This window comes from Nerophis ophidion, linkage group LG09 (genome assembly GCF_033978795.1).
Source record: "Nerophis ophidion isolate RoL-2023_Sa linkage group LG09, RoL_Noph_v1.0, whole genome shotgun sequence".
Lineage (NCBI taxonomy): Eukaryota > Metazoa > Chordata > Actinopteri > Syngnathiformes > Syngnathidae > Nerophis > Nerophis ophidion.
Window position 1 is genome coordinate 13,063,672 of NC_084619.1, and position 13,851 is coordinate 13,077,522.

The 13,851-nt window shown below is 38.6% G+C and overlaps 1 protein-coding gene across 19 annotated transcripts in view; it reads right to left on the reverse strand.

The window, feature by feature from the left end:
* dst (dystonin) overlaps window positions 1–13,851 on the reverse strand; it is a 299,316-nt gene that overhangs the window by 12,016 nt on the left and 273,449 nt on the right. For 11 of the 19 annotated variants that reach the window (XM_061910351.1, XM_061910348.1, XM_061910360.1 and 8 more), the window contains 10 exons: window positions 13,497–13,640; window positions 13,197–13,385; window positions 11,713–11,842; window positions 11,363–11,526; window positions 7,837–7,999; window positions 7,609–7,763; window positions 4,135–4,209; window positions 3,964–3,981; window positions 3,230–3,346; window positions 359–476 (listed from right to left, as the gene is read on the reverse strand). In XM_061910351.1, the coding sequence (XP_061766335.1) occupies window positions 359–476; window positions 3,230–3,346; window positions 3,964–3,981; window positions 4,135–4,209; window positions 7,609–7,763; window positions 7,837–7,999; window positions 11,363–11,526; window positions 11,713–11,842; window positions 13,197–13,385; window positions 13,497–13,640 (1,273 nt within the window). The remainder of the gene's footprint in view (window positions 1–358; window positions 477–3,229; window positions 3,347–3,963; window positions 3,982–4,134; window positions 4,210–7,608; window positions 7,764–7,836; window positions 8,000–11,362; window positions 11,527–11,712; window positions 11,843–13,196; window positions 13,386–13,496; window positions 13,641–13,851) is intronic. The other 8 variants (XM_061910363.1, XM_061910358.1, XM_061910356.1 and 5 more) reach the window with 2 other exon arrangements.

Sequence of the window (13,851 nt, forward strand, 5' to 3'; positions counted from 1 at the left end):
ATCGTCGATGTTCTCTACTACATCCTTTCAGCAAAAATATGGCAATATCCCGAAATGATCAAGTATGACACATAGAAGGGACCTGCTATCCCCGTTTAAATAAGAAAATCTCATTTCAGTAGGCCTTTAAACAGTAAACAACAATGTTAAATATATTTGTTAAATAAACTCTCTGCCTTGTTTTTAATGAATAGTCAGGCCTATTGTGTGACTATTGTAATGGTGGTAGTTGGAGAGCCAAGTGTTTTTTGAGGTGCTATTTGGTGGAAAAAAGTTTGAAAAGCACTGAGATAGAGGGGGTGTGTCTGCCTGTAAACACTTTTCACGCAGCCCTGACATTGTGAACTTTGCACCTCACCTCGACAAGGGTCGTTCTTCACCAGGAACTCATCCAACGCCATCCAGCCACCGCCCACTCGCACCATCACAGTGCTGCGTAGGATGCGCACCAGGCGAAGCTGCTGAGAGTCTCCGAACTAGAGCGTGGACGCGGAGGAGAGGGGGAAGGGTGTGGTTGGGGAGAAAAAAAAGAGGACAAAGAGGTGTGAACTTGGGAGTGCTTAAACACTGCAGCCTTTAAACCTGAGCAACACTGGAAACCAGACTGAGTTGGAGAATCAATATTCAATTTGAATTAGCATCTTTAAACGTGCACAGTTTTAGAATGAGTGATTTGTTATTCATTTAAAGTCTCATTTCGTCTGTGTGTTGCAAAGGTCTGACACAAAGGAGCCACACCGACATCAAGTTTTCATTCTCAAAGACACAACTCAGAGGTCAGTCCAACTGATTTTTGAGGCCAATGTTACTAACTGTATAATTGCAGCATTATTACGCTCCATGTTTGAGCAAATCCAGGTTGACTATGCATGCAGAGACCATCTTAAGCCACATGAGGGAGCCGTAATGTTAGAGTTTGCTTTTCTTGGCTGCCATGCTGTCACCACTGGACCAAGATTTTTCAAAGTGTGGAACAAATAATAAAATGCTGATGGTATTTAATTAAATATTGTGAACACAATTTTTTTTAAGACACCTAAATGTAGATTATGCCACAGGTTAACATGTTTTATTGACGGTTATTATTATTGTTATAATTATTACTATTATGTGTTATTAGGGCTTCACGGTGGAAGAGGGGTTAGTGCGTCTTCCTCACAATACGAAGGTCCTGAGTAGTCAGGGTTCAATCCCGGGCTCGGGATCTTTGTGTGGAGCTTGCATGTTCTCCCCGTGAATGTGTGGGTTCCCTCCGGGTACTCCGGCTTCTTCCCACTTCCAAAGACATTCACCTGGGGATAGGTTGATTGGCAACACTAAATTGGCCCTAGTGTGTGAACGTGAGTGTGAATGTTGTCTGTCTATCTGTGTTGGCCCTGCGATGAGTTGGCGACTTGTCCAGGGTGTGCACCGCCTTCCGCCCGATTGTAGCTGAGATAGGCACCAGCGCCCCCCGCGACCCCAAAGGGAATAAGCGGTGGAAAATGGATGGACGGATGATATGTTATTCATCATCATCATCATTTATTTTTATTCCTTTCATGAAAATGCATATTTAAAAGCCACGTACAATTGACACTTTCATTGTTTTTTGTTTTGTTTCTTATACATTTCCATGATCAGAAAGGAGCAGATGGAAGAATAATATTCTTATATTTATCTGCCCCTTTATTAACACAATTATTATTAATTGTGAAATTACCATGTATACAATAGCAATTAGAAATGGTCTGTAAATAATGAAATATTTAAAATAAATATCCATCCATCCATTTTCTACCGCTTATTCCCTTTTGGGGTCGCGGGGGGCGCTGGCGCCTATCTCAGCTACAATCGGGCAGAAGGCGGGGTACACCCTGGACAAGTCGCCACCTCATCGCAGGGCCAACACAGATAGACAGACAACATTCACACTCACATTCACACACTAGGGCCAATTTAGTGTTGCCAATCAACCTATCCCCAGGTGCATGTCTTTGGAAGTTGGAGAAAGACGGAGTACCCGGAGGGAACCCACGCATTCACGGGGAGAACATGCAAACTCCACACAGAAAGATCCCGAGCCTGGATTTGAACCCAGGACTGCAGGACCTTCGTATTGTGAGGCAGACGCACTAACCCCTCTGCCACCGTGAAGCCTATTTAAAATAAATATTCAAATAAAATAAATATGTACATAACCTTTTATGGACACACCTGGTGTAGATTCTGTTTTTGATTGTTATAGTTTTAAATTCATTTCAAGTTGTTGAAAATGTTTAAAATTTGTATTGTATCTCTTGTATTGCTCCAAAACTTTTAATGCATTAAAATACACTTTGATATACATTTTTTAAATCTCACTTTTCCTCATTTAAAATATACAAGGGCTTTTCTGTCAAAAAAACAAACATTTAAATGTAAAAATAATAATAATTATAATCTAAAAAAAAACATCTGTTGTTGGTTCAAAAGTTATTTATTTGATGTGGTAAAAATAAATATAAAAAAAGAAGTTTTTTACTCTTATGAGAAATACCATTTTGGGACCTATTGGTGAGAAGTGGAGTTAAATTTGTAAGGGGTCAACCAGCAATTCTGGGCCCCATGTAAAACAGTCAAATTATTTTGATTGACTCTCTACATTGGCGACCCTGGTCTCAAGACTTAAACATAACTGAAGATAGCTTAGCAGGTTTAAAAAAAAAATGTTTTCTTCTTTTTCTCAAGCTCAAACAGCCACACTTTGAAAAGCCCTGCCCTCAAGTAAAGCGGCTGTGATGTATGACGGACCAGTTGGACGTGACCATGGTTGTTAGAACATGATTGACACAGGACGATCACAGCTGCATGCTTTCTGTCCAGATCACGATCATATGCGGACGCACAGACAGCAACACCTCCTGCAATCCAGCACACTGTTGCAAGTTCTACTACTGCAGGACAATCCAAGATGCATTGACACGGATGATGCAGAGCTATAGCGCCAAAATGACACACATGAGGAATGGTTCAAACTACCTCTAAAATGTCTAAATCCATCACAGTGGAACACATAAGCAAACACTGATGACCCTCTGCGCTGAGTGTGCCTGACGCTACCATGTCTTATCTGAACAGGGATAATCTTGCAGTCTGTATGATCAACATGACTGAATGCAACTGGTGATTTTTGTGATTAACAGTGATGGAGATTGAGTCATGAATCTGGAGGAAAACAACAAGAAACACTTTAAAAATAACCATTTACCAGAATACAGCTTTCCACAACTGCAACGTGCAGGTGAGGGGTTAGATTTTGATTTTCCCTGTTTGCTATTGTCTCATCGGCGACTACGGAGTCATGTAAGCAGTGAACCAGACCAAACTGTCAAAAGAATTCATTCAATTCATTGTTGGGTGAGACATGAACACAAAGCCACACTGCTCCACTATCCCATCCTCATCATCTCCCATTAATGTGACCCGGCATGAAAAAGAGCACATTTAACATGCATTTTTATTTTTATTTTTTTGGTTTTAAATAAACTTGAGAGGCCAAATTAAATAAAAAAAAGAACAAAGCGTCAGCCAATGTTGAGATAAAACATTCCCATGATATTGAAGCACCCATAGCAAGCACACAAACACTAGTGTTGTCCATAATGGCCAGCACGTGAAGACCCACTGGAAATGTGGGCTGAAATGGTTTTTAGCATATTAATATTACAATAACTGAAACTCAAAAGTGGACTACGCTACTTTATTAGCAATTTTCTGCCTTTAATCATTGAATAATTGATTATTTTGAGCTGGAATAGATAACAGTACTATGAATGGTGGCTTGACTACCATCACCAACTGTATTTTCCATACTTCTGAGTTCCAGTATGCAACCATCAGCCAAGGAACTGAACAGAATGTTAATTAGAAATGAATGTATTAAAAAAAGCCATTTCTTAACAGAATATAAGCAGAGAGAAGGAAGATGACATTCATATGTACCTGGTTTCCAAGGTAAAACTGATGGTGTGGAGAACAATCACAAAAAAATTCATGTTAGCATTAGACATTATAATCAACGCTCCCAATCTGACCTCCAAAAACGTCCAATAAACGTTAAATGTCTTCTATAATTATTGTATTTTATATGTATGTTTGTGTAGTTTTGCTCACCCTGTACTTGTTGGCACCAATTTGCTCCACTTGGAAGCGTTTCGGGCATTTGCATTTGGCCACTTGGCGTGTCACCTACAAAAAAAACACAAAAAATATTAATTCAAGAAGGTTTTTTGAGGTGGAACAGAGGGCACTGTGGCAAAAAAAAACTTTATTTCCAATATGTACAAAATTAGGGCTACAGCAAATAATTTGGTTTTACTTGTATATTGTTGCTTATATTAATCTAACTAATAAAGATTGATAACATCCAGACCACATGGAGTGCCCGGAACTTTAGTTTCTGTACTGCATAGAATAGAATAGAATAGAAGGGACTTTATTGTCATTATATTTGCATATAACGAGATTAAAGACTCCAACATATATCAACGTTGTTGCCCTAGGGTAAACTGGGTAACACAAGGCATATTGACAGAGCTTAACCCATTGTTACTGTAACAATCTACAAGATTAATATAGGTTGCCTCTCTCTCTTCCCTTTCATCTTTCGGTATTCCTTTTTTTTTTAAATTTCATTTATTATTATTATTTTTTTAATTATCTTTCTAGCTATCATTATGTATACCTATTGTTGCATTTGAACAACTTTATTGTTGATAATAGAGGTACACTATTGGTTTTGTTCATGATCAATTGCGCTTTTTCTATTGGCAGTTGTATTGCTCCAGTTTTAGTGTAAAAATGCTCATTGTCGTTACTATATTATCATTTATTTCACTAACTGCTTATTTGCTATCACTTTTACGATCATATTTGTACATATTGTATGTGCTGGTGTTCTATCGTTGTTATTGTTGTATTTGCTGTTGTTATTTTTGTCTCTCTGTCTAATCCCCCTCTTATCCCCACAATTTCCCCCTGTCTTCCTTTTTTTCTCTTTCTATCCCCACCAAATGATAATATAAATACATTTAATAAAGTCAAATTCAAATAAGGCAACAAGAGAAGTATCCTACACTTCTCTTTTGTAAAGTAAATCTGAACAGCCGATATGGGCATCTACATCAACTATATGATTTGCCTGAGAAGGTGGACAGGACGGAAAAAAAAAAAAAAAGACTCCAACTTAAGGTGCGGTAGTGGGAACAAATATGGGGTGAAATAAATAACACAAGAGGTAATAAAGGAAAAAACTAACAATTGAAATAATCAGACTACTATCCAATAAAAATAATAAGCAATCCTGTACAATATACAAAACACTAAATACTGTACAATATACAGAACACTAAATACTGTACAATATACAGAATAAGACAAGAGTACCGAAGTAATAAATAACAATCAGTGTCGGACGTATTGCACTCGAAGGGTAGTATTCCACAGTAGTGTATTAGGGCATGATATTGTATAGGGGTGAATTATTATTATTATAAGTTAGAGTTCAACATGGTGGCCACAATAAATTTTATGAGAGCAATGGTGTGTGGGTGTCGTGATCTGCGTGGCAATGAACAGCGGAAAGTGTTTTTGTTTGTATTACTTATATGAATGCACACATGCAAAATATGCTATTCAATTATGATGAATTGCATTTATTAGAAAAAAAGGAAGAACGGTTATAGCGAGCAGAAACATATTTGTTTAATTCAAAAAGTATCCTTAAAATATGTGTTGAGGCTATAAAATGTAATGGAAAGAATAGATAGCCGCAGCCCTATACTAAATATTGACAGTCGTTCATCACTTCACCACAGCGCTGATTTTTTTTCAAAGCAATTTGTACAACATTGTTGTCCTAAATTAAGCATTTCAAACATACAAATGGTTAAATGAACTGAAAATATTAAAACTACAGTAGTATTTGCCACTACATGAGACCAAACCGATCAGATCACGCTGTTTAGTATTGTGGCCACTGATTGGCTCAGCCTCCGGCAGCATTACTATATTGGATTAAAAAGACTGTAAAGGTGACTCACGGGTGTTATTTCATGTCTAGCAGGCTCTTTTAAAGTATTTAAAAGGTAGTAAACAGTTTTTATGCTGTAAATATCATATTTGATAAATAATGATTAAAAGCCTACTGAAATTAGATTTTCTTATTTAAATGGGGATAGCAGGTCCATTCTATGTGTCATACTTGATCATTTCGCGATATTGCCATATTTTTGCTGAAAGGATTTAGTAGAGAACATCGACGATAAAGTTCGCAACTTGTGGTCGCTCATAAAAAAGCCTTGACTTTACCGGAAGTAGCAGACGATGTGCGCGTGACGTCACGGGTTGTAGAGCTCCACACATCCTCACATTGTTTACAATCATAGCCACCAGCAGCTAGAGCAATTCAGACCGAGAAAGCGACAATTTCCCCATTAGTTTAAGCGAGGACGAAAGATTTGTGGGAGAGTGAAGGACTAGGAAAAATGAGAGTGGTTCAGATGTTATTAGACACATTTACTAGGATAACTCTGGAAAATCCCTTATCTGCTTATTGTGTTACTAGTTTTTTAGTGAGATTATATGGTACCTGAAAGTCGGAGAGGTGTGGCCACGGGTGTGGTGACCACCAGTGTCTCCAGTGAGAGGAGGTAATAGTCCGCAGCTGCAGGAGGACGCAAGCTCCGCTCATAACTACGGTAAGAGCCGACTTATTACCACAATTTTCTCACCGAAACCTGCCGGTTGACACGTGGTCGGGAACCATGTTCGCTTGACCGCTCTGTTCCATAGTAAAGCTTCACCTTCGGGAATTTTAAACAAGGAAACACCGGCTGTGTTTGTGTTGCTAAAGGCAGCCGCAATACACCGCTTCCCACCTCCATCTTTCTACTTTGACTTCTCCATTATTAATTGAACAAATTGCAAAAGATTTAGCAACACAGATGTCCAGAATACTGTTTAATTATGCGATTAAAGCAGACCATTTATAACTTGGATTGGGCTGGAAAAAATGTCTGCTAAAACCGATGACGTCAAACGCACGCGTCATCATACCGCGACGTTTTCAACAGGACACTTTGCGGGAAATTTAAAATTGCAATTTAGTAAACTAAAAAGACCGTATTGGCATGTGTTGCAATGTTAATATTTCATCATTGATATATAAACTATCAGACTGCGTGGTCGGTGGTAGTAGGTTTCAGTAGGCCTTTAATTCCTACTTTGCGGAAATGTATTCATCGCGGTCATGTCTGGAATCAATTAACAGCAATTAAGGAGGGATCACTGTTCTAAAATAGTTAATAGCTGCTGCCCTATACTAAATATTTACTTAGATAGGGATCAAACTTTGTACACATAAACATGTTTTCTATTTTTTTAAATTACTTTTCAAAGAGTAATTCAGTGTTTCTGTTCCTGCCAGCTGTCATTGTCCTTTTACTGTTGTTAGGGGCAGCTAAGTTGCCAAGGAAACGCATAGTTTGCATGAATTCTGCATTACAACACATGTCAATGAGAAATGACTAGGGAATATAATTTTTGTATCATCAATTTATAGAATTAAAGCAGGAAAGTAGTTGATACCTCATCTTCAATCTTGTCTGCATCCGTCAGAGGTTTGTAGGCCTCCTTGTTGGGATGAAGAGCTGCCACAAACTCGTAGTAGTCGATATAGCCGTCACCGTCCCGGTCAAAAATGTCCGCCACTGCGCTCATCTCCAATCGACTGGTTGGGAACTCTGAGGAGCGGTCACACTCCCGTGTTAAAAACAGAATTCAGCTGGATTGAGTTTATTCAGCGAGTAAACTTACTGGATGAGAGGATGCCCTCGATGAATTCCTGTCTCGTCACTTTGCCGTCCTGATCTTTGTCGATGCGCCGGAAGAAGTCCATGACGCGAGATTTTTTGTGGTTCATCCAGCGCATGTAGCGCTTCCGCCACACGTCGAAATCAAAGTTGGCAAACTCTTTCAGCTGGACAGAAAGAAGAAATGCGTGAGAATATTTGGCCACAATACATTTTACTTGGAATTAATCAAGCTTCTAAAGCAGCTCATGCATGTATAAGGATTTGTCTTATGATATTATTACAACATTTTCTATGCATTTGAATATTAAAATGTTGTAAATTCTACTGTAAAAATATTGGCTAATAGATGTTTTTTACAGCACGGGGGTTTTATAACATATTCATGTAAACAATGTATTTACAGTAACATTTTGGCAAGTGAGCTTCTAGATTTTTACTATGAATATGCAGTTTTTGTTTTTACAATATATTACTTTAAATAAAAAACACTATCATGTTTTTTCACAGTACAAAAAAATGCTAACTCAAACAACAGAGGTAGTTTTTCCATTTACCGTAATATTCTGTAAAAAAAAAAAACACTGTTAATTTGATTGTAAAAAAAATAGTCACTAGAATTTTACCCTAATATCTAAAAAATATTTTACCCTAAGGTAATTTTTACAGTGCACAAATTGATGGATAGTGTCAAGCAAATACTATTTTTGAAATCCAACCATTTTCTACCACTTGTCCCTTACGGGGTTGCAGGGTAATATATAATTTGTTGAATTATTAGATAATATTAAAGTTCGGAAGATACCCAATTGCATGCAATATATGCATTTTTTTCTGTCAAAATAGAGAGAGCAAATACTTTCAGTAAGAAAATAATATGTATTACATTGATGTATATTATTTTACAGGCTTTCACAGGCCAGATCTGTCCTCTGGCTATGAGTTTGGCACTTGTCGTCTAAAGCAGGGGTCTTCAACTTTTTCCAGGCCTAAACTGATGGAGAGATCAAGCTGGGATTCCTTTCTTACAGTAAATATCGTATAAAATGGTGCTTTAAATTAAACTGGTCCTAAAGGTACCCTGCAATAGTTAGCTGGCAACGAGTGTGTTAATCGCCAGCCGACAACTCTCCCGTCCAGAGGCAAAACCCAGTAACTAAATTTTGGTCAAAACTGAGCTGATAATAATTTTGGAGTTCCTAGGTCAGGGGTAGGGAACCTATGGCTCTAGAGCCAGATGTGGCTCTTTTGATGACTGCACCTTGCTCTCAGATAAATCATAGCTGACATTGCTTAACACGGTAAGTAATGAATAATTCCGCTGGTAATCACAATGTCAAAAATAACGTTCAAAATATCAAACATTCTCATGCATTTTAATCCATCCATCCGGTTTCTACCGCACCTGTTCAAGAAGTCGCATTAACGGTAAGAATTATTTTATTTATCGTTGGTTTGCTTCAGAATAACAATGTTATTAAAACGTATGAGACTTATTATACTCTAGAAATGTTGGTCTTACGTAAAAATGCACGCATTTAGTTGTATTCAATGTTAAAAAAATATATATTATATGGCTCTCACAGAAATACTTTTTAAAATATTTGGCTTGTATGGCTCTCTCAGCCAAAAAGGTTCCCGACCCCTGTCCTAGGTGATATGCTTTACATTAGTGTATGCGATATTGTAATTTGTTCCGTAAGTAAGCTGTTACGCGCATGGCTGGACCTAGCTACTACCACATAACCGCTTAGATACAACAGAAAAACCTAGTATCTCAAGGGACCAATCGGAGCTTCTTTGTCAGTCGCCTTATTGTCTTTAATGAGACATTTGCACGAATGGGGGCCGACGGTCAACCTGATTATGTGATATTATGGCACGAGGGGATATTTGGAAGATTGGCCCAGGACGTTGCAAGCACCTTCATTAAATCAATCAATCAATCAATGTTTACTTATTCTTGATTCTTCCCCTTGCATACTCTTTTGGGCAGATAACTGTGGAGGTCAAAATAAAAACCGGACGCTGTACACGGCTCTTGCCCAATGTGCAAACGCAGAATGGGGCCCACCCGAGATTGTGATAAAATATCTGGAGAAAGGGCACACGTTCATGAGAGCAGATTCAATCCATGGCTCAATCGGCAAGAAAATGAAAGCTCAAAAAAACATCTATACGTTTGATGACTTTGTAGATCTTTGTCAGACAGCATCAAGATAGATTGGTTTTCCTTTGTTTTCTCAAAATCAGCTAGAAGTGAGTTACTAGGTTTTGCCTTTGGACGGCAGAACTATCTCGCCTATCCGTAGTTGTCAGTTTGCGCCGGTAATCGCGGGCTGTCTTAAATGCTAACATCAAGATAATAATAAAATATTTCATTAATTTTTTGATTTAAACTTGCATGGTAGAGTGAGTAGGGTGGCTATGCCTATTCTAAACTACACGACAGTGTGTTGGATCAATGTTCAAAATTGTGGGAAGAACATAAAAATATATACATAAAAAAAGTCGAATCAACCAGCGGCTTAAGCGATTCAACAGATTACGCATGTATTGAAACGAACGGTTGGAGTGTAGAGGCAGATAGCGAAAACAAAATTTAAGAAGAAACTGAAGCTATTGAGCCATATCACGACGGACAAAGGCAACGCTGACGAATTCGGCGATCACTTTCTAACCAACGATTGCATCTTTTGACCACTGGAGCAATTTAAATCCATCGATTGGTAAGTGTTTGTTTTGCATTAAATGTGGGTGGAGGGAAAGGCTGGATGCAAATATAGCTACAAATGAACATACAACTAGCCTAAATAGCATGTTAGCATCGATTAGCTGGCAGTCATGCCGTGACTAAATATGTCTGATTAGCACATAAGTCAATAACATTAACAAAACTGTCGTAGCATCGCTATCGTCGGTAAAATGTGCAGAACAAACGAGGGACTTTCGCATCTTTTGACACTGGTGCAACTTGAATCCGTCGATTGGTATGTGTTTGTTTGGCATTAAATGTGGGTGGAGGGATAGGCCGGATGCAAATATAGCTACAAACGAGGCATATTGATGCAATATGTACATACAGCTAGCCTAAATAGCATGTTAGCATCGATTAGCATGCCGTGCTAATCGATACACACTCCACGTAAATCAACTTGAATCCATCCCTGATCGTGTTGTTACACCCTCCGACAACACACCGACGAGGCATGAAGTCTCCAAGGTAAGGAAAACAGTCGAAAAAACGGAAAATAACAGAGCTGATTTGACTTGGTTTGTGTAATGTGTTTGAGAAAATGGCGGATTGCTTCCTGTTGTAACGTCACGGGTGAAAGGTCTTTGCTCCGACAGCGAACAATTGGAAGGCGTTTCAATCGCCAAATTCACCCTTTTAGAGTTCGGAAATCGTTTAAAAAAACATATGGTCTTTTTTCTGCAACATCTAGGTAAATTTTGACGCTTACATAGGTCTGGGGATAATGTTCCCCTTTAAGACCTCTGAGCTAAAGCATGACAGTGACCATAGTTACCTCCTCCAATCTGTCCAAAGCATCGTTGAGTTTCCTCCTCCTGTCCAGAGCCAGCAACCACACGTGCTGCCACTTACTGACCAGCAGGTTCACCCGTGGGTTTTTGGTTTCGACTGGAGCCTGTGTCGCTGACGCATACATGGCTTGTGTTGGAGAACGTTTTCCTGGAGGAGACAAAGACAAAAAAAATATCTTAAGTGTGCAGGAAATGTTTTATAATAAGTAAGAAATTACATCACTCCAGGTGCCGAAGTGGACACAGTGAGGATGTTGAGTCACTCAGCAGTGACTCATCACTTGCCAGATGGCTCGGGATTTTGCTTCGTAAGGTTTAATTGTGGGCTACATACTTCCGGATCTTCCTTTGTCCAGCACGGGGATCTGAGAGTGGATTTGAGGTTCCACAGCAGCCTTCCTCTTGTGTGTTTTTGTGATCTTGTCTACATCTGGTTGCTTCCTGGTCATTTCCTCCATGAAGGCCTGCAGGGCGATGCAACAAGAATGTTTATAGTTAAGCTATGTTTAACATTTTTTACAAATTTACATACTATATAAGATGACACCATTTTCAAGACACTTTTGGAAAATTATTTTCAAAACAAAATCAACTACTTTTTGCTTTAATCACGTTTTAAATATCAGTATCCATATCCCTTCTTATTTGGTTAATATTTATTTAGCATCATAACTACTCCCCTGCTAACTTGCCAAACATTTTAGGCTTCATACATCAAGGTCGGTGTTGTGTGTGTGTGTGTGACAGGTAGAAAAGCTGTGACTTACTCTGGCACCGCTTATTTGTTTACATATATACAGTGGGGCAAAAAAGTATTTAGTCAGCCACCGATTGTGTGCAACTTCTCCCACTTAAAATGATGACAGAGGTCTGTAATTTTCATCATAGGTACACTTCAACTGTAAAAGACGGAATGTGAAAAAAAATCCAGGAATTCACATTGTAGGATTTTTAAACAATTTATTTGTAAGTTATGGTGGAAAATAAACATTTGGTCAACCATTCAACACGACGAGTTGAGTTTATACCAAAAAGTTATATTTTGGTGTCATCTGACCACATGACATTCTCCCAATCCTCTGCTGTATCATCCATGTATCCATTTTGGTATAAACTCAACTTGTCGCGTTTGGAGGAAAAAGAATACTGAGTTGCATCCCAAGAACACCACACCTACTGTGAAGCATGGGGTGGAAACATCATACTTTGAGGCTGTTTTTCTGCTAAGGGGACAGGACAATTGATCTGTGTTAAAGAAAGAATGAATGGGGCCATGTATCGTGAGATTTTGAGCCAAAACCTCCTTCCATCCGTGAGAGCTCCACTCAAAAAAATAAGACAACTTGCCTTTAACTTACTTTTTTTGTGGAAAAGTATCAATTTATATGTGGGTTATTACGGTAATTGTTGTTTGATTGGCTGGTAAGCAGTGCGATGCTATAAAAAAAATGATTTTCATGAAATTGTGGGCGGGGCATTAGTCAATAAAAACATGTTTAGCTGCATTTTTGGCGGGTATTTAGCCAATAATACACAATCCCTATGTGAAGCACGTCTTTTTTTGTGTGCATTCTAAATAGTAAAATAAATATTTAAAAAAATGCTAGTGGGAGGCTGCTACCAATGCAAGTAATGGGGATAGAATCTATGTTGCTTTATAACATCGGTTTTCACAATTTAGAGTGCAAAAAAAAGAAAAGACGTGTGTTTTGTCTTACATAAAGATTGTAAAAGATGGGCAAAATACCAAAAAAGTGCAGTTTGTCTTTAAGCTCTTTATATGAAAATGCTAACTAATAAACAGAAGGTTTCCCTTACTTGGTGTTCTGCTATAAGGCTTTTGATTTCCTGGATCTCCTGTGGCAGGATTTCCTTGTCTTTGTCACTCAGGTTGGACTCAGCCCACTGCAGCCAAGTCAGCAGATTCTCCAGCAGGTCCTGAGTGGCTAACAACTCACTCAAAGCTGCAGCCAGTCGCTGCTGGTGCTGCCTGGCCCAGGCTTGCACCTGGAAATAAAAAAAATGGAGGTAATGACTCAGAACCCCTCTAACATCAAACACGTCGTCAAGTGAAGACAATTCTTTATGTGTAGGACATCAATATAGACGAGCATTTACCTCTTCAAACCGAGCTTTAATGATTGTGTTCCAGTGTTTGATGGTTGTGATGGAATCAGGATGGCAGATGTTCAGAATAGCCTCGCCCATACCGGTGGCTTTATTCAGAGCCGCTCGCTTGTCCTCCAGGTTCTTCATGAACTCCTTCAATGAAAACAGACACTACTTGAAATATGCAACATAAGTCATTTTAAATATTGCACACACATAACATTATACAAGATACAGTGGGGCATAAAAGTATTTAGTCAGCCACCGATTGTGCTAGTTCTCCCACTTAAAATGATGACAAAGGTCTGTAATTTTCATCATAGGTACACTTCAACTGTGAGAGGCAGAATGTGAAAAAAAATCC